Source organism: Pinus tabuliformis, chromosome 7 (assembly GCF_031772625.1).
Source record: "Pinus tabuliformis cultivar Carrire ecotype Pingquan chromosome 7, CPIR1, whole genome shotgun sequence".
NCBI classification, from domain to species: domain Eukaryota; kingdom Viridiplantae; phylum Streptophyta; class Pinopsida; order Pinales; family Pinaceae; genus Pinus; species Pinus tabuliformis.
Window position 1 is genome coordinate 841,098,929 of NC_142293.1, and position 22,377 is coordinate 841,121,305.

Below are 22,377 nucleotides of genomic sequence, written 5' to 3' on the forward strand. Positions count from 1 at the left end.
CTTAGAGGCTCACTTTTCTCCCCTCTCCGCAGTAGAAGAACCTTGACACATTTACAATTGAACACTCCCCAGGCACACCTCCTCGCTTCTTGAAAACCATTGCATCCCTTGCTTGTGCTGACGGTTAGAGCCAAGGCATATCTTTGAGATATATGGCAACTGGGTTGATATTCCGGATGGGGCTCCTACACCAAAAGGTGTGAGGTCTAATTAGGACTTAAAATTTTCACAATCTAAAGTGCCTTAGAAATAAACTATAGCAAAAATGCTATAATCACTCGTTTGAAATTGATTTCAAGGCTATTCACAAAACCTAACTTGCACAAGTCACATCTTGAAAATTATAGTGAACTAGAATATAATTTTTTTATTGGATGTACCTTGAGTTGTTTTCTTAATATGTGCAAAATTTTATGGTTTGAATCTTCCCTGAAGAAGAATTATAGCAAAAGTTTCAATATAACTCACTTGAAAATGATTTTAGCATCATTCACAATCCCTAATTTCCAAAAGGTATATCTCCAAAAGTATAGTGAACCAAAACCTAAAATTTTTACTAGACATACCTTGAGATGTCTTCTTAATCGGATCATAATTTCACAATCTAAAATGACTTCAAAAAAATTATTGCGAAAATGTTGAGACGACTCATTTGAAGTAGAAAAACCTATGATCCTACGTTTTGATACCAAATTCCATTAACCTTGCACCTTAAAAATGACAAGAAACCAATAATAACACTCCAGTTTGAGGAAGAAACCTCCATTTGCAATTAATACAATGTAGAGGACAAGATTTGATGTTCCTTAGACTACTTCTCCTTTGTGTGTGTGTGTGTGTATAGAGAGGGAGAGGGCAAATGGTACAATGAAATGTTCTAACCAATATAGCGATATAATAATAGAAATATAATAACTCAATATCTAGAGCTTAATAAGGGGTATTAGGATTAACATGGGGCTTATATAGGGCTTGATAATATCCCCCATAAGGTAGTATCACATCAAAGAGCATCAAAAGTTTAACTTTCAACAACTCACAAGTTTTTATATCCCTATGCAACGGATACATGTCTAGCATGACTAGTATAAGTTAGCTAGAAATATGTTTTTGTCCTCAACCCATATTTATGTCTTAATGATTATTCGCTCTTGCTTATGGGATCTTACAAGGTACTCATAATTGGAAGCTATTTGACGTGTATTATATCAAATCACTCATGCTCATAACACTTCACATGACCGTACATGGCAATATGCAATCATCATAACTCATTAATCAAATAATATTAATAGAGCAATCATTATCACCAATCAACCCATTTCATCCCTTTACACCTTTATTTAAAAAATATATTCATTCAATATAATCATATTTTACCAATATAATTTTAGCTGGTATTTATATCCTATTATATATATTTCAATTATTCAACATTCTACAAATTTCATTTGAAATAACCAACTTATCAATCCAAATGTAATTAGTATTCAAATAATTAAAATTCCCAAATAACCAATTGTACAAGACATAAAATACAAGACAACGTTATCAAACTATAAAATCCATTTGTTCATATATTACCAATGAAAGTCATTAAGCCTCATCATAAAAGATGTGCATAGTGATATGTAGCTTTATCTGATTAGACAAAACCATAATAAGTTATATGTTATCAAAATCTCCAAAATCATAACATCTCAACAAATCGTTAAAATAGATACACACTTAAATGCACATGTACTACTATATAGAAATATAGTAGACATTACAATGCATGTAAACATGTTTCATGTTGTGATCAAGTACATGTCCAAAATTGAGCAAATAATGGCACTAACAATGCTACATGGAAGGTAAGAAGGAAATTGTTTTGACTAACCTAAAGCCATTGTATTATTTATAGGCGAGTCAAATTATAAAAAATTCAAGTCAAATGGATAATCTATTTACAATTATTCAACCTAGCAATTAAGCACAAGAAAGGGTCATGTAATCAAATAGTTACCTTTCTATGCTAGTCATTGTTTACAACTATTAGTACTTTGATCAAAGTAATGTTAAATGAATCAAAATCACCATTTCACACATAACTTTGTTCAATCACAACCAAACCAATAATATTCATTAGAAGTTGAATCAAGGAATACAAAATATGAAAGGTGAATTGATGTTCAAATTTGATGTACTATGTATACTTTGATCTTGACAATTAGTGTTGGGAAGAGGAGCAGCCCACTTTAATCTAGGTATTCTAGCATGCAAAAACCAAATCCGTTAACCTAGTTCTACTTGCATAAGATGTGACAAGTAGAAAAGCACATCCAAGGATGTACAATATGTCGCAAATTAAGACACTTTATAATAAGAGATGTAGAAAAGTAGAAAACGACATCCAAGGGTGTCCAATATGCACTTGCTTAGATGGTTGTGTGTAAAGGGATGCATAACACTTCAGGATAATTGGTCATTTTGAAGTGCAAAATATTTTTCAAGCTACAATGGTACTTTGATTCACCTAACATGGGAGAAGTTGAAAGGTTACATCCTCGGTTGTACACTATGTGGCATGTCAATCAAAGAATCAAAACTCAACAATCAATGCCCTCCTACACATCTCTAGTATCAACCATGCCATGGAAACTAATTTTCAATAGACTTGGGGGATATTTCAACATTTTAAGTCAATGACTATGTTTTTGTAATCGTCAACAAGATCACCAAGATGGAAGCTCTCTTTCCATACAAAGCCATAACAAGGCATCAGCCATGAACTTGTTTTACAACATGTTTAGTGCATTTGTACTATTGATACCCATAACTTTTTATTGATTTGTCAACCACTTTTGGAATGCATCATTATTGCTGATGGATACCAAAATACAATTCACAACTTTTCATTTACTCATGAATGTATAAAAAAATAAAGGGAATCAAACAATATGCAACTATTGAAAATGTTCAATCACTGACATCCAAAGATGGATGACTATTTAACCTATATTTTATATAGTTTTAATCAAGAGATATGTACTACAACAAATCATTATTTAAAGCACATTTGGGGCTCCAACCTCATGCACTCTAAAATCATGTAATGAAAAGTACATTAGTAAACGATACAACAAAAAGGCCACATTCAATGTGTTGAGATGTTTGTCAGCCACATTAGATTAAGCCATAGACAAATGCAAGAGTCATTGTAGAAGACCTAATATAGAAGAAACATCAATATAACTTACTGTACAATAAAGTTGAAGTTGGAAATAAATTGTAGCTACATTTGTCAAAGACAACTCAAGCAAAAAGACTCTAAATTAAAACCTAACTCTATCTAAACCACTATAAATGGTAAAACAGTATTAAATATTCAATATATAGCTCAACATGTTCAAGCTCCGAATGCTTGGTGAAGATGAGGACCAAATCAAAATGTTAAACAAAAACAATTTGATCCCAAAGATGCATCAACCTTGCGAGGGACAGCACACTATGTGTTAGAGAAGCAAATGAACAATTCTAAAAGATTTTACTATATCAAGTGACAAGTTAGATGCCACAGTAGAAATTCATTGACAAAGAAAACTCCAAAGAGAATTTTTTTTTATTTTCAGGGAAGGATGGCCTATCATCATCAGAAACGAAAGTCCTTATTTTCCCTTCAACCAAAGATGAACTAGACCATTCAATGGTATTTATGTCAATTTTAGCTTCTCTAATTGACTAAAGAAATTGGCATTGATTTAGCATGACCAACATCAACCAATAAGGACAAGCACAATAGCAACATCTTAGTTCGATAAGTTTTGACATATATTGACATTTATAACTGAAAATTGTAATCAGTTAGATATCTTTATAAATTTAACCTCAACTTTGATGAAGGGGTCTTTTAAGATTCACATAAGTCAAAACATTCTTGAGTCAACCTAAAATTCCCACTCAGAGATTATAGTTTAGACGCAATTTCGATACTGTAATTCCTTCATGTAACTCTGGAAATTCCACTTAGAAATATACCTTTTTAAAATTTTAATAACTCATAACATGAGCTCCATAATTGTATATCTTTTGCATTTTTCTGACATTTGTGCAAGTACATTTTAAGGCTATATTGACTAGTTTGACTGTTCAGAGTTCCAAGATCACGGACACACACATCACAGTGAATCAATTCAAACAAGGTTGAATTCTAAAGTTCAGTGGTAAACTCCAATTTTTAAGGTTCAATCTCACTGTCCATTTGGTAGCTAAGAACGTCACATCAATACTTATCTCTTAAAGACACCTACACACAGTTGTACAAATATAATGATTGATTTCTTGTTGTCAATAGATAGCTCTTTCATTACATTACATTTATAACATAACAAAGCACCACTTCATGCAAAGTACAAGATTTTGTAGGGAACAATTTAGCAGGAGGACATTAGTATACTAAGTTGAGACAAAAAAAAACTAAAGAATGGTTAACATGATTATTAACTACTACACTTAAGCACAAAATCTAAATAATAAAGGTGGAATCGAATATACCTCTAAAAATGATCTAGCAATTGCAAGTCATCTGAGCACATAACATATAGGTGGAATCGAATATACCTCTTAAAATGATCTAGCAATTGCAAGTCATCTGAGCAAATAACATTTCCAAACAGTTACAATTACTTAACAACCAACTAATCACTATAAAACATCAATTACCATAATAAAATTCCTTGTTTGAACTTAATCTTTCTAACCTACCTCCAACCTTGTCAAGGTTGGCACCTATTATTTCCGAAAGGAGGTCAAATTGGAGGTACTTCATTGGTAAATAAAAATGTATACCACCATTAATTAAAACCCTTGGAAGACAACAATCAATACTGTAAAAGATATATAGATTACCAAAACCAACAAGGAAATTAAATATCTCCATGGACCCCATTGAATGGTGAATTTGCTATTACAAAGAAGCATGTAAATCATCGAGCTCAAAAAGTCAATAGATGGCATTCAGACATCCATTGTAATATCAATTACAATATCTATGCCACTGACACTGAAAGGCTGCCAGAAATAAATTTCTGTGAATAAAATTACAATATCTATGCCACTGACATTGAAAGGCTACCAGAAATAAATTTCTGTGAATAAAAACCTTAGCTTGATGGCAAACAACAGTATTTGATATAATACATCACATCTTCATCATTACGTCAACGTTAATCTCTTATGAACACCCCTAAAATACACGTATAGAGGATTGTATATCAACATTTAAAAGCCAAGCTAGATTTTTTACATAGTAATGCTAATGATAATTTTATCTTGTCGCCATCACATTATTTATGGTTTCATTATAATAAAATAGTAATAAGTTGGCTGGACTACCATCAGCAAAAGAAATTTAAAACAGATTCGTTTACAATTAATGCCAAACTCCGTTAACCTGAACCAAGCCAATTTCACCTCCATTGCCTATGATAAATAAGCAAATGAACCAGAAAAAACTACAACATGAGATATGCTTGGGTTGTAGCATCTATATTGAAATATAGAGAGCATATAGTTCTAATGGTAAGTTGGCTAATAATGCCCAATTGAGATAAATCGACCAAAGGAATGAGCCATCACACCTCCAAGTGTGCAGGCTAGATCATAATTGAAAATTACAGTTATTACAAGAATAATAACTTACAGGGCCATCTTACAGAACTATGAACAGTGAATACACTTAGTATGAATGCGTCAATTCACTGTTGGATGTAAACTTCCTCCAATCTGTCATAAGAAATTCAAGCTAAACTAATGAACTAAGACCCAATGTTGGTGAAGACTCACACCCTTTCGGGTGAATAATAGAGCATCGCACTTTAATAACCCAAGAATTACATGGGCAAGAGAATGCCAGAAGCATTAATGGATTTCACCTTCCCGAGCACATCACAGTCCTCTGTTTCAACAGCAATTGCTTAAGCTTTTTCTTGAGCTGTGGGCTACTTGATAAATGATCTTCAAAATCTTTCCTCAAAATGCTCAAATCTGGGTTCTCTTGGCAACTTTTCACATTCAACAAAGTCATAAACAGTTTTTTCCACAAGCCACCATTCCAATAACTGAAAACACAACAGCCACTATATTGTTATTAGTAATTTTCTATTATAAAATGTAGTAAAGAAATTACAGTTGTTCGACCCACAAAGACCACTCTTAAGTGGCCGCTGCAAGATCAAGCTCTAAGTGCACAGATGACATCACAAGAGAAGGAAATGCAAGAAATTTTATTAAAGTTGGGATTATAGAAATGAAGTGACCAAAAATCAACTCTATCTTATAGCCAATCATTCATCATTTAGAAGGAGAATCACAAGGTGAATCTTGTAAACTTGAAAGACGTTTTCAGAAACATTTTGATCAATATATGCAGATGATCCAAAATGGATCTTCCAAGGGTCTAGCTCCAAAATGGATAAGAAGTCGAAGTTGGCTAAAGATATGGATTGGCCAGAAAAAAAGACTAAGCTTGTTGGTTCAAGCTTGAATTCAGACTTGTGGAGGCATCTAGGCACTTCTTTTGCAGACCTGTGGTATCTAAAAGCTTGTGGAGCTGTTGAGGACTAAAGTGGATATTTTGCAGATCTGAAGAAAAGTATAGTGACCAGAACCTGTGAAGAATTTCAGGTTTCATGACTTGAAGAAAATTATTTTGGACCTGTGAAGAGTGTTTAACATTCTAACCTGTGGAGACTCTTTTGTGAAGAAAACGTGTATTTAGACCAGTGGTTGGTTCAGATCTTGGAAGTTCTTACCTAATATGCATCTTCAGATCTGGTGCACATCCTTGACCTGTGAAAATCAGAGCTTAAACTAAGTTGAAACTCCGGTTAGAATCATTTGAGAGCAGTTTTTTTGTTGCTAGAATATACTTGAAAAGTTTCTTTTTGTGGACATCCTTGAACAGACCTTTGTAAAAGCAGCTACACTTTGAGAAGATATTATTGGAACCTTAGAAGCACAAGGATTGGTGTTCTTGTAGAATTCTTAGAGTTGAAGCATTTGTCAAGATATGAGACAATTCTTCTTAAGCTGATCACAAATGCATTATTGAAGATTTTTCTTGGGAACCTCGTGGATAGCTCCTTTTGATTATTCTTGTGGCATCTTTGGAATTTTGATTGAAAAACAGTGTTGGAGACATTTTATCATGTTGAAGCAGATTGTAGAAGAGCTGATTGAAGATCTAAGATTGTGGAGAATTCTCGGAGCTGCTTATTAAAGATATCTTTCATTGTTGAAGATCTGTTGAAGACATTTGTAGAAGCTGATCTTGGGGACGTTTGGAGCATGATTGAAACCCTCATGAAGTGACATTGAAGAATATTGTTTGGGTGACATGAAGAGTTGTGTAGACACCTTCTAAGAATCATAAAGTTGTCATTGATGAGCTAAGCGAGGGCATTTGTTGAAGGCTAATTTCAAGATATTGTCATGGCTTATTGCAGAAGTTTTTGGGAAGCCTTGAAGAATCATTCAACCTACATTGAAGAGCTGAAGTAGACTAATAGGGTTGGTGCCCTAGAAGATAGGTGTCCTCAAGATCAGGTTGGAGTCTGTGCTAGTGGAGAGGGTTGGAGCCTCATAAAGACAAGGTTGGAGCCTTGTGGAAGATAGGGTTGGATCCCTAGAGGTTGTAGCCTCATCAAGACCAATTTGGAGTTTGGCACCATACAGGTCGGAGCCTAGTTGATTGAAGATTGGTGTTTTCATCTAGGGTTGGAGCCCTAAACATTATTATACTTGATTTATTGTAAAGAATAGGAATGGAGCCCTAGTTATTTCTGATTAATAAAAATATTTATTCTAAATTGTTCATTTTGTGTTATGTTTATAAGTGATCTAAAACTGGTAAAGTAACAATTGTAAAAGAAATATTGATTCACCCGCCCCCCCTACCCACCCCCGCTTCTCAGTATTTCCAATAGGAATTAATTGAGACATGTGAGATTTCTCTAGAAACTCACATGGATCGATGCCAAGATGATCTTAGCCGTTGATGGAGATCTAATCATGGTCATTAGTGAGCCAACGAGAGATTATAAGAGGTTGATGGGGTTGGAGTGAGATACACTTGAGAGTCGACTTCCTTGTCCAATCGAGCTATACAGCAGCAGCCATTGAGTAGGGAAGAAGAGTTTGAGCCAGAGGGGAAGCAGAGTCAGTGAGGGGCAGAGACAGTTATTCTGGAGGAGATTCCAGTTCCGAAGAGGCAGCAGCAAGTGACAGAAGTATTCCACAGTGAAGTCGTGCGGGCGTTGTGCAGTAGCTTTAGTAAGCAGTTCGATTTAGCCGAGAGGGAGGTCAATTTAGCTTCCAAAGGCCAGGAAATTTTTCCAAAAGGTCGGAGAGTCACTTCCACCATCAGAGACAGGCAAGGACAGCTTGATTGGAGGCTGATTCGAGCCACACGTGTGTGGGTCTGCGCAGAGGCAGCGCAAAAGGCCTATTGTTAAAATTGGCAACTAGGGCCATCTTCCACCTTAGGACAGCTCATATGATGAAGATGACTATTGCATTGGATTACTCTTTCGGAGAGGTACAATTTTGATATAAAGATCATCTCATTCTATCAAGCACAAATGGAATTTTTAATTTATTTCTTCTCATATACAAATGTCAAGGTCAGCCTCAGTGAAATGTAGGCTCATGAAGCCCAATCGATGGGTCTCTTCACCCTCAACGAATTGTATAAATAGGAGTGACCCTTCTCTCATTTGGACACTCACTCATCTCATCACATCATCTTCTCTCTTCTCTCTTGATTGGTTCATACAACTTGGAGGCTCTTTTCTCTTCCCGCGTGTGGAAGGAAAACTGTTTTGGGATGCGGAAATTTTCTGTGATTAGGGCAGCGTTGACTTGAGTACTTTGACTGCAGCGTTGAATTCTTTTTTGGGCCAGAACTTTGATCCTTTTAGGCCGCATTCTTTCGCACACAAATCGAGGCATTTGGGGACAGTTTGACCACATTGATTGCAGCGTTGACTTTCTGTTTGACTACAGAAATTACAGCAAGCATTGTTTGGGTTGACTGAGTTGTTTTGGATTGACTTTGACCCTCTCTTGAGGTTGTACTATTCTATTGTTGATCGAGCTGTTTACAAATTACAAGTTGATTTGGGGCAGCCTTGACCACCGTTGACTTTCAGGTTAGAGCTACATTGACTGTTGATTTGACTGCGGATTTGGTAGATCTGTTTTGGGCTTGTACTTATGATATTTGTACTCTCTCTTTGCTAAATTATTGAAGAATAATAAGAAGATTTGATCAAAGGGTTTACCCGCATTGGGATTTGTCCCTGGCATCCGCCATATCTTGTGTCATATTGTCCTGCCTTGTCTTTTGCACATGTTTCTATGTTCTATTTTCATTTACTATCAATGTGCTTAAATTAATGTGATTGCTACTGGATATAATTGGAAATTGTCACTGGCTTGATAAGGAACATTGAAGTAAATTGTGCTAAAGCATAGAACATACCATTGTTATCTCAAACTAACATGATATCAGAGCTCAAGTGAAGACAAAGCCCAAGCAAGAGTAAAGCAAAGCAATCACTAAGAGAAGTTGTAGTCCCAATGACGACTACATCTTTCTTCAAATCCGAGGAAAAGCTTAAGGACAACTCTGACTATCATGCATGGAAGATGACATTGGATTTGACTTTAGAAGAAAATGATGCCACAGACTATGTCAAAGGAAGAATAGCAGAGCCTCCTTCAAATGCATCTGCCGCTACACAAAACAAATACAAGAAAGGTGGGGTAAAAGCTAAGAAGATTACTATTGATTCCATTCATAAGCCTTTGGTTGCCTATATTTCTGATTTGGAAACATCTAAGGAGATGTATGAAAAGCTGGTTGGAATGTTCAAAGTAAACAATGCAAATCAAATTCACTTTCTCAATAACAAGTTGAAGTATATCAAGATGGATAGAGGAGAATCCATCCAATCCTACTTCATGAGGATTACCGAGATCAAGAATGATCTCCTATCTATTGGAGAAGTCATTGGTGACAAGGAGCTCACTCTTATTGCACTTGGAGGCCTTACAAGAGATTGGGATGTGTTTAACACTACCATCCTCAACAATGATAGGATTTCGTGATTTGATGAACTATTAGTCAGATGCACTCAAGAAAAAAGAAGGATGATGGAAAGAGACAAGCCCTCAAATGGAAACAATCCTACTTCCTTCTCCACTCATTCTAAGAGAAGGAACAATGTTGGTCCAAGGAATCAAGGACAGGGGTTCAAGTCGGGATTCCAAGAAGGAAGAAAAGGAAGATGCTTCAATTGTAACAGGTTTGGCCACTTCACTATAGAGTGTCCTCACTACAAGGATACTCCAAGAGATGATGACAACAATAACAACAACTTCAAGGGCAATGGCAATCAAAGGAACAACAAGTTCAATAACAAAGGAAAGAGGAATGATCCTGCTACTCGAAATGGAAATGGTCATCCTCCCAAGAAGTTGAGAAACTGTAGTTATGAAGAAGTCAATGTCGTAAAGAAAAAAGAATTTTATCTTATTCCTCTCCTCCGGATACATTGGATCATTGGTTGATTGATAGTGGTGCCTCAAGGCACTTCTGTTAAAATTGGCAACTAGGGCCAAACTCCATGTGGGTCATCTTACTTATGGCAGCTGATGTTTTTCTTGGACTACTCTCATCGAGACGTGTAGGATCAATCTAAAGATCATCCGATTCCGATAAGTATTCATGAAGATATGAATTTATTTGTGTTATTGGACAAATCGTCAATGTCGTCCAGTAACCAAATAACCCCCATGTATGCTCAACGTTTTAGTATAAAAGGAGGTGACTTGAGAGTCATTTCACAGTCACTTCACTCTTGATTTCTCTCCACTCACTCTGGGTTTTAGTGGAAGAGAAATCTAGGAGGATGAAACCCTAGACGCAGGAGGAAAGGAGGCTAAACAAGATGCCCTAGCCGCAATAAGGAAGACAGGCCAGGGAGGGTTTGAAGGGACGTTGGAGGTCAACTTCAAGTGACCGAGTGCTGGAAGAGGGTTTATCTACGCTGCTAGGAGAAGCCTTCTATAGGCTGTCTAAGGAAAACTTATACGTTGTTTAGAGGAGGTCTCTACAAGCCCTAGCCGCAGTCCAACAAGTGCCACAAGTTGGTGTTCTAATATGCCCTAGACGCAGTCAAGGAGGAGGCCAAATACAAGCCCTAACCGCAAACAGAAAGGGTCAAGGAACAACGTGGAAGAGGTCTGCTACAAGAGGTCGAGTTTGGTGACTGTCTTAAGGCTAAAACAGAGTTGTTTCTAGGGCCGAGAGGGCAGGCTGCTAGGCCGAGTAAAGGAGGAGCAAACGTTGGTCATTGGGTGACTGTTTGGGCACGTTTTGGAGGAGGCCGAAAAGCTACAGCAAGCTAGGCCGCAGGCCATAGCAAGCTGTTGGTATTCTAGGGCTGCGTTGAGGTGGACAGACCCTTGAGAGGACAACGTGGCATGGGAGGAGCCTCTCCAAGGTTGGTTGCAGCACTAGAGGGCTAGTCTTGTTGACTGTGTGTTCGGTTAAGGGCAGTGGTACATGCCCTAACCAAGAATGCAAGCACAACAATGCTAATAGTGGTGCAACAATGGCACATGGGACAGCAGTGTGGCAACAGTGGTGCAGCAATGGCACATGGGACAGTTGTGGTAGCATGGTGCAGCAATGGCACATGGGACAGCTGTGGTAGCATGGTGCAGTAATGGCACATGGGATAGCTGTGGCAGCATGGTGGAGCAATGGCACATGGAACAGCAGTGGTAGCATGGTGCAGCGCAGTGTGGCAGCATGACAGAAGCAATGGTGCAACATAGTGATGATGGGTGCAGCACAGTGAGGTGCAGCATGAAGATGAGGTGGAGCACAATGATAAGTGTTGCATGGTGATGGAGTCATAGTGGAGAATCAGTTGAAGCAGCATGTCTTCAACTGAGTTTAGCTACTTCATGTATCATCTTCTTCGAGATGATCTATGCTCTTATTTAGATAATTCAAAGTGTTGACTTCTGTTGTAAATGTACTATCTCTCTCTCTCTGTTGAACTATTGAAGAACATATAAGAAGAATTGATCAAGGGTTTCCCCACATTGGGATTTGTCCCTGGCTAGCGCCACATCTTGTGTCCTCTTGTCTTGGCTTGTCTTCTACTATTTATGTTTATGTTCTATCTGCAATTTTCTATTATGCAAATGTGATTGCTAATCTGAAAAAGATATTGAGCTAACTGTGAAAATTGAAATAAATTGCTCTAAGCATAGAACATAATTCACTAGTTACAAAGAAGCTCTCTCAAACTTGATCGAAAAGAAGACGAATATGGAGATTATACTTGGGGATAATGCCAATTATCCCGTGAAAGGAATTGGGAGTGTTACTCTCCATTTAAATCAAGGTCAAACCCTACACTTACAAGAAGTGCTATATGTACCTGATCTGAAAAAGAACTTGGTCTCTAATTTTGTGATGGAAGATAAAGGTTTCAAGGTGACATTCATTGATGGGAAGGTTCGTGTTTGGAAAAGGATCCCAAGAGATGCATTCACTATTGGATTCAGGGTTGAAGGTCTTTATAAGGTTGGAGGAAGTCCGTTGGGAGAAATGACTTATCATACTTCTCTTCAATCCAAATTATGGCACCAGAGATTTTCTCACCTTCATTTCAAAGCCTTACCCGATGTAAGGAAGATGGTCACAAGGATGCCCAAATTCAACTTAAATCATGAAGGTATTTGTTAGGAATGTGAAGCTGGAAAACATACAAGGGGACCATTCCCCTCAAGTGAAACTCAAACCATCGATATACTTCAAATGATTCATTTTGATCTATCAAGTATATTGCCCCTGACATCTTTGGGTGGATATTTGTACTATGCCAATTTTGTGGATGACTTCTCTCGCAAAACATGGATCTATTTCTTAAAGAAGAAGGGTGAAGTGTTCAAAATGGTTCTGCTCTTTCAAAGCCTTGGTCGAGAATCAAATAGGGAAGAAGATCAAAATATTGAGGACGATAATGGTACCAAATGAGTCAAATGAATTCAAAGACTACTGTAGAGAAGTTGGCATTAAGAGGGAGACCACTGCTACATATACTTCTGAACAAAATGGTGTTACCGAAAGGAAGAATCATACTATCATTGAAGCCACCCGAGCTATACTTCATGATCAAGGTTTTCTGAAGTTCTTATGGGGAGAAGTTGTCAACACTGTTGTGAATGTCCAAAACCAATGCACACATCAAGCTTTGGACTTCAAGACACCCGAAGAAGTTTTCACTGGTAAGAAACCCAATGTTTCTCATTTTAAAAGTTTTGGTTGTCCTGTATATTTTCATGTGCCGAAAGAGAAAAGAAACAAACTAGATGCATCTAGGAAGAAAGGAACGTTTGTGGGCTACAATGAAACTTCAAAGGCATATACAATCTATGTGCCTGGTCAATGGGAAGTGGAATTAAGTCATGATGTCACTTTCAATGAAGATTCTGCTCTTAGAAAGATTCGAGATTTTCCCATTGCTAAGAAGGGCAATGATGATGTTGATGCAAAAAAGCAGGATGAACCTCCGTCTAATGAACTGATGCCCGATGTGGAAGGTTTGATGGATCCCATTGATCCACCTCCTTGTGAGCCCTCTACTTCAAGAAAAAGACCTTTGTGGCTCAAAGATACTCTTGAAGATGCCAAGAAACATATTGCATCGAGGGGGGCATTTCGTGAAAGCAAGAAGCCAAATAGGTACCAAGGGTACTTAGTTGCCATGAGTACCATTGTACAATCTGAACCTCGTACATTCGATGAAGTCATGAAACACCAAGTTTGGAAGGATGCGATGAGCGAGGAATATGAGTCGATCATGAAGAATGATGTCTGGGATGTGGTTCCTAGACCTAAGGATAAGTCAGTGGTCAATTCAAAATGGCTTTACAAGATCAAACATCACGCTGATGGGAGTGCTGAAAAGTTCAAGGCCAGATTTGTTGCTCGAGGCTTCTCTCAAAAGGAAGGAGTGGACTACGATGATATATTTGCACCAATTGCCCATATACCACCATCCGTTCGATCATAGCCCTTGCAGCCTCGCAAGGATGGAACCTACACCAGATGGATGTCAAAAATGCCTTCTTGCATGGTTCGCTTAAGGAGGAAGTGCATGTGAAACAACCCAACGGGTTCGAGGTTCAAGATCGTGAGATACATGTATCCAGGTTGAAGAAAGCCCTCTATGGGTTGAAGCAAACTCCTATGGCTTGGTATGAGACGATCGATAGCTATCTTATGAAGTTGGGATTTACAAGAAGCGATGTTAACTCGAACCTATGCTTCAAAGTTGAAAAGGGCAAACCCCTCATTCTAGTCCTTTATGTGGATGATCTCTTTCTTACAGGTGATGACCCTCTCATTCATCAATGAAGGAGGGAGTTGGCTTTCGAGTTCGAAATGAAGGACCTAGGACTGATGCATTATTTCCTAGGGTTGGAGGTCTGGCAAAAGCCAGGTGAGATTTTCCTTTCTCAAGGAAAATATATTGTGAAGCTACTTGAGAGATGTGGGATGGTGGACTGCAAGTCCGTGACTACTCCGATGGAACTCAACTTCAAGAAGCTATGTGGAAGTGTTGTTGGGCCCGGATTGGCGAACCCTACCGAGTATCGTCAACTTGTGGGGGCACTGATGTTCTTGGTCAACTCTCATCCTAACATATGCTTTGTTGTGAACACGTTGAGTCAATATATGGTCGAGCCTCATCACATTCATTGGATTGCTGCCAAGAATCTTTTGAGATATCTCTAGGGCACAATCCATTAGAGATACACTGTCAGGGATTTGAGACTACATGGATACATGGATGCTGACTCGGTTGGCAGTGTGGTGGATCGTAAGAGCACGTCTGGGTGCTGCTTCTCCTTGGGATTTGCCTCTATGTCTTGGATGAGCAAGAAGTAGGAATCGGTTGCACTAAGCACCGTCGAGGCCAAATACATTACTGCGAGTATGGCATGTTGTGAAGCAGTTTGGTTAAGGAAGGTCTTCAGTGAACTATTTGAGCATGTGCTAGATACCACTGTGATATTCTACGACAACCAAAGTGGGATTCGTCTATCAGAGACTCGTGTTCCACGACCGCTCCAAGCACAATGATATCAGGTACCATTTTTTCCGAGATATGGTACAACGTGGAGCAATTAAGCTCCAACACATCAGGACAGATTAGCAAGTTGTAGACATTCTCACAAAGCCTCTCGGGAAGGTCAAATTCTTAACCTTCTGACAAAGACTTGGAGTCTTGTAACGAACCTCTTATGAGGGCCCCATATGAGTTGGACACAAAGCTCTGGGAGCTCCTGGGGGCGTGGGGTACTTCTTCGAGCTAGCTATGAGCAACCATAGGGTGAGTGGTTCACCTTCCCCTAGTGGTGCGCTGGATACAGGGTGAGTGGTTCACCTTCCCCTGTGATACCCCATTATGGTTGACATGTGTATAAGGTGAGTGGTTCACCTTCCCCTACCCGGACACATATATGTAGGGTGAGTAGTTCACCTTCCCCTACGATTGGCATATGCATAAGATGAGTGGTTCACCTTCTCCTGCTGATGCCCTGACACACATCCTACCCATAGAGTCTGAGACTCATGGTAAGTACTTCTCATCTAGCCAATGAGTTAAGAAACGCTGGTTAGGGACCATAGCACTACCGATGGATGCATTGTGTACTGTTGTACTCCCTATGACTAGGATGCATGGTGTTCAACAACTTGATCTGGGATCAAGGACCGACTTTAGTCAGTGGAGAGTGGTATGATACACTCTCGATCACTTCTTCATTATTACTTCATTGTTCCGCAGAGCAAAGCAAAGCAGTACAGGATAGTGACGACAGGGACGATACAAGATGACAAGTTGATATGATGATGGATTGGCAGGTGGAATTCTCCCTAGTTGAGAGGGAGTGTTAAAATTGGCAACTAGGGTCATCTTCCACCTTAGGAGAGCTCATATGATGGAGATGATTATTGCATTGGGTTCCTCTTTCGAAGAGGTACAAATTTGATATAAAGATCATCTCATTCTGTCAAGAAGAAATGGAATTTTGAATTTATTCCTTCTCATATACAAATTGTCAAGGTCGACCTCAGTCAAATGTAGGCTCATGAAGCCCAATGGATGGGTCTCCTCACCCTCAACGAATTGTTTAAATAGGAGTGACCCTTCTCTCATTTGGACACTCACTCATCTCATCACATCATCTTCTCTCTCCTCTATTAATTGGTTAGTACAACTTGGAGGCTCTTTTCTCTTCGCACGAGTGGAAGGAATACTGTTTTTGGAGGCCAAAATTTTCTATGATTAGGGCACCACTAACCAGCGTTGACTTGGGTACTTTCACTGCGACATTGACTATTGTTTTGGGCCAAAACTTCGATCTTTTTAGGACGCATTCCTTGGCACGCAAATCGAGGCATTTGGGGAAAGTTTGACCACGTTGACTATAGATTTGACTTTCTATTTGACTGCAGAAATTACAAAAAGCATTGTTTGGGTTGACCGAGCTGTTTTGGGTTGACTTTGACCCTCTCTTGATGCCGTACCATTTTGTTGTTGACCGAGCTGTTTACAAGTTGATTTGGAGCAGCTTTGACCACCGTTGACTTTCTAGTTAGGACTACATTGACTGTTGATTTGGCAGATTTGTTTTGGGCTTGTACTTATGATATTTGTACTCTCTCTCTGCTGAACTATTGAAGAATAATAAGAAGATTTGATCAAAGGGTTTCCCCACATTGGGGTTTGTCCCTGGCATCCGCCATATCTTGTGTCCTCTTGTCTTGGCTTGTCTTCTGCACATATTTTTATGTTCTATCTGCATTTACTATCAATGTGTTTAAGTTGATGTGATTGCTCCTGGATATAATTGGAAATTGGGCTGATAAGGAACATTGAAGTAAATTGTGATAAAGCATAGAACATACCATTGTTATCTAAAATTAACACCTAAGCAAGGGTTTGGACAGCCTGTTTTTTCTAGAGGACTTGGTGCCGAGATTGCTTGTGGAGAGAGAGAATCATCTCTTTGATATTTTTGTTTGATATTTGTTGATTGGATAGTCTGTTAGCATGCATCCATAGATTGTACTCAGATTATTTCACTGCTGCATAATAATAAAACCCTCATCTACGGCACCGGTTTTCCCACATTGGGTTTTTCCGGGGACATTTGTCCAAAAATAATGGTGCCATTTTTATTTTGTGTGTGCTCTATATTTCCCAGTTCCAGTTTTTATTTTCCGCAGCATTTTTATGGTGAAGAAATTGCAGTCTGATTTATTTGTTATTTTGTTGTAACAAAATAAACTGTGTAATTGATCAGTTAGAAGCATAAATTCCAGTTGCTGCATTTCAAGGAATTTTCACATTATCAAGGTTGTTAAGGTTCTATCAGTCTTGCTAGATTAGCACAAACAAGGCAGGAACCCACTATCACCTTGGCGCGAGTTCTCGCTATTTAGACCATGTTGCACACATTTTGTCAAATTTCCAAGGGAGCAATTGTACCATATTTTTCAAAGGATCAAGATCATCAGCGATCAACATTATGAGTCATTGTAAACTCATTCTGCAAAATTTGTAATGTAAATGATGTTAGTAAGACTGTGTATGTATGTAACAACCTAGGTAAGCCTTGGCAACAAATTTCATCCTAGGAGGCTTTTGGTCTCACTGATTTATCTGTGTTTCTAAACACGAATGATCAGCAAAGTTTTTCCTTCTAGACTTGCTGAGAAATCTAACGCATAAATGGTTAAAAAATTTCTCTACTTGATGATTTCTTGTGATATACTTTTACTTCTTAGCTTATAGTCTTTACTTTGTTATGTTATTATTGTGGTTTTTCATCAAGACAATTACCAATATGCACAATAAAAGACAAGTGACATAGTATGTAGGCTTGTCAGCCAGGGCCAAAACCTCTCACTTCTGGAGAGGAAAACCCGATCAAAATTCTTCTTCTAGATCTTCAATTGATCAGTACCAAGACCATGACAAAGACCCTTGACTCTAGTATCCTCTCAAGAACCTTGTCGCTAACCTTGATGCTTTGCCTCTTCCCTTTCTCAACTTTCTTCTTGATCTTGAACTGCTCTCCTCAACTCCTTCTAGAGAAACTCGGTCTCTATCCTTCACACTGGCTTCTTCTCGACTTCCTATAGAGAAACTCGGTCTCTATGATCTTACTGGCTTCCTCTAGAGAATCTCGGTCTCTAGATCTCTTTCTTGGTTACCCAGAACAAGTACCCCAGAAGAATCCTTTCTTCGTTGCCCCAAAAGAATCCTTCCTTCGCTATCCCAGAAGAAACTTTACTTCGCTAACCCAAAAGAATCCTCCTTCGCTATCTCAGAAGAAACTTTACTTCGTTGAACCAGAAGAATCCTCCTTCCCTATCCCAGAAGAGTCCTCCTTCGCTTGCCCAGAAGAAACTCTCCTTATCACTTCTTCGCACTTTTGTTTAGTAGCCTTCGTCTTCGCACTTCTTCACTGAATGCTTGACAAGTTGCTTGCCATCAAGTGAGGACTAGTGAGGCTACTTATACACATCAACTCGTGACCCGTAGGCCGACATGATGACAAGTAGCAAGGCCAACTTCTTCTAGCATGTTCTTCCATCATTGTAAGTCAACTTGAAGAGGATAAGTGACAAGGTCTTGGAAGATACTTTACATAGACAAGATTGACCTGGTACAAAGTGTAACATGACTTCATTACATGGCAATGACTCTATCATTTTATGACTAGATGACAAATAATTCCTAAAGACTCTCAATGGGAGTCTTGACTCCAAAATAAAATCTCTTGCTCATGAAACCCATGAAGCAAGCAATACAATAAATTTATTTTTCTTCTTTACATCACATTACATAAAATCATAATTACATGTCATTATGAAGACCGAACCTAGTTACACTTTTCAACAAGACTCACCTCAAAGCTAGGGTAGAATTTATCATCAAAGTCTTAGGTCAGTCCTAATGTTCTAGTCGAGTCTTTTGTAAAAGTGATTTGGAAATAATTTAAGCTAATTGGTTAAATTATTTTATTACAAGTCACTTGGTCTACTAGATCATATTGTGTCATAGAATTGGGTGTGTATTTTGAGGGTCTATAACGAACAGGTATTCCCCCTTTGAGGATTGGATTTTGTAAAATCTTATGTAAAAAATATTTTAGTGCATGGTCTCTCATACTTAGACACCATGGCTAAAATATTTGAGGGGAAAAAATAATTAATCCCCTCAAGTTTCAATTAATTAAACTTTCTGACCAAATAAAATTAATCCTAAACCAGAAAATTAATTAATTATAGTCAAAATATTAAAATGTTAGAGAAATTAAATTCTCCAAGTGGAAAAATTCGTGGGTCTTAAAGAAATTAATTTTTGAAGGTCCCCCACCAAAGGAATATTGGAAATTCCAAGAAAAATTAGACTCTTGGGCCTTGGTGGTCAAGTCAAAGTCAAATTTTTTAGGAAATTAGCTCAAAATAATTATTTTTGAGCTAATAAAAAAGCGTTTTAATGAGAAATTCGAAAATTCTTCAAAATTAATTATTTCGATGGCAGAGATTAAAATATCATCAAACATTTATCGACGGTCGAGATTATTTTGACAAGGATCAAGCCAACTAACCGTTATTTTCCACTTTGAAGATTTATCTATAAATTAGAGGTCATTTGTGTCTCAAGCCCTCTGATGTTTGGCTAATGTAACTCTATAAAAGCTTATGTAAAGCTACTATCCCATTGGGAACGTTTTGAATAATCATAATAAAAGACTTTGGGGTGCAGTTCATGGTGTCTTTATTCTATTGATTTGTGGTATGCATTGGGTACGAGCATTCCTATATTGTGCTTTAAATTTTTATTAAATCGTTATTTCATTGTAGATGATAGAAACATTCTATTGATAAGTTTTGGGCTTATCTTAGGTGATCTAATTCATTGTTGTTCTAGCAGTTTATTCTTGAGAAATTATATAGTGTTTGCAGGTTCCCCAACCCTTGTGCTCCAAGTTCATAAAACTATGGGCACAAGCTGACTATGTTTGGATCTTGAATATTTTATATGGTTTTCTAACTTCACTAAAGTTGTGGTTTGACATTTATTTTTCGAAATATAACTAGACATTGTCAAAATCTACAAAAATTTATTTCTCAAAAATTTCTCTAAGCATTATACACTATTATTTTATTTTTCTAACCCTTGTTTTGCAGTTAGGGTTTTCTGGGGTTTTGACATTTTAAATTTTTGTATATATTGGGGTTTTGGATTATTGTAAATTTATTTGTGCAGTGAAATCAAAGGAAGAGAGAAAAATTAGAGCTACATATAAGCCCTTGAGGGTAAGATATAGCCTTTACAATTTTTTTGCAAGGCCAGCTACTAAAAAATTTTGCAGTGAAATTGATTATCTAAGGCAAATTCGATTTTTAAGCGAGGGTTTCAAATTTTGGGGGTTCTTTGGCCTAGCATTCTCCTATACCCTAGCCATCTTCCCTCCTATGCCTGGTTGTTGCCCCTTTCTACCCCTTGGAGCCCTAGCGTGGCCCTTCTAGGCTACAGTCATCCCTTCCTAGGCTAGGTCACAGCCCCTCTAAACCCTCGGTCGGCCTTCTTCTCCTTGGCCGCAGGCCCTGTGGGCCTCCCCAAGCCCTCCTCACTCCTCCATCCCTCTTGACCCTCCTCCTTCCCTCTCGGCCCTCCTTCCCTTGCCTCCTTATCCCTCTGCTCTCCCTCTCTTCCCCTTCGTTCTCCTCCATCCCTCCTCTGAAGCCTCTCCTTTGCCCTTGGTTCCCTCTCCTCCTAAGGCCACGCCCTCTTTTGACTTGTGGCAGCCTCCTTGAGGCCCCCTCTAGGGTGTTGCAGGCCTTTAGGGCCTCAAAACCCTAGGTCGTAGCGCCTTTAGGGCTTCTCGGCCCCTGGTAAGCCCAATTGCAACCTTCCTAGGCTTGTCGTGAATCTTATTAAGTCTTTCCCTTAGCCGATAAGCCTACAAGGCCTTTCTCACCTCAGCGTTAGCCTTCTAGGGCTTAGCAATGCCTTTCTTGGCCCTAGTTTGCCCTCTCATTTCTGTGGATGCACTTGGATTTCTAGACTGAATATTGGTGGGTTTTGTGGGATATTTTGGCTCAAGTTTGGTGTTTTCAGGTACCAAGTCATTGGAAAAAAAAAAATTTGCTAAATTGGGCAAGCAATCTTTAAGGCCTTGGGCCTAGGGTTTGATCTCTAAACCCTTGTTTTCTCATTGTTTTGCTACAGTTGTCATATTTATCACATAACAGTGATATAACATTCATAAGAGTGCCCTAAAATCACATATAAATTGCCTCAATGCACTAAGAAATTCACGATAAAATTTACTAATCAGTGGGCATTGTTTCTTGGGCATAGATCTAATTGATCGATTGACTAATATCTTTGCATAACAAGTGTGATCAAATCTGATAATTACATCTTAAAAAGGGTAAAAATCTAAAATTCAAATTTGATAAGCTTGTTTTGGGATTTGGGAATTGTTTGGCACATTTTAGCACACATTCTCGCATTGGTGGCTCACTGTTTTCACACTTTCCTTACCGGTGTCATAAGTGTTTTAAGATTTGGTATAGCACTAAAAATACATCATAAGAAGGTTGGTTGGCTCGTAAATTTCATTTGGAAAGTCATTGGGTGTCTCATTTCTCACATCTGGTTCATTACTTGCTTTGTCATTTTGGAGTAAAAGTGATTTTGTTTACTGTTGTCCTAAATCTATCTTAACAGTGAAATACAAGATACATAAGTGATTTTCATTGTTTCATGCTCTAATAAGTTCATTGTGGGAAAGATTTGTTTTATTGTGCTATTAAGAAAACAGTTGCTTAATCTAACATTTGCTTGTCTTATTTTAACTCTAAAAGATCATTGACTATGCACTAAATCCACTCATAAAGCACTTACAGCTATAAGCTCTAATCTTCTAATCTTATTGGATGGTTTAAGTTACTCTCTCTCTCTTGGGTATTTTGGCATCTAATTGGCATTATTGTGTTGAGCATCTAGTTGAACATTGTTGATCTCAAAGGGAATCTTGTTAAGAAACTTTTATTGTATATCCTAAGCATTGGCATTTTGAAAATCATTGATTGTAGTGGTGAATCATCTTAAGGAGCGTCTCGTTGTCGCTGGATTGTACAGGCACCACGACAAGCGCTTAGGGCAAGGGTTGTCACTCTGGTCCCCGCCCACTCCATTCTAGTTGTCTCCCAATAGC

The 22,377-nt window shown here is 38.2% G+C and overlaps 1 protein-coding gene across 1 annotated transcript in view; it reads right to left on the reverse strand.

Moving 5' to 3' along the window:
* Positions 1-5,388: 5,388 nt before the first annotated feature.
* LOC149250243 (protein kinase and Mad3-BUB1-I domain-containing protein) overlaps positions 5,389-22,377 on the reverse strand; it is a 214,255-nt gene continuing 197,266 nt past the window's right edge. Inside the window, exon 20 of the mRNA XM_089458985.1 lies at positions 5,389-6,101. Within this exon, the coding sequence (XP_089315111.1) occupies positions 5,912-6,101 (190 nt within the window). The 3' untranslated portion in view covers positions 5,389-5,911. The remainder of the gene's footprint in view (positions 6,102-22,377) is intronic.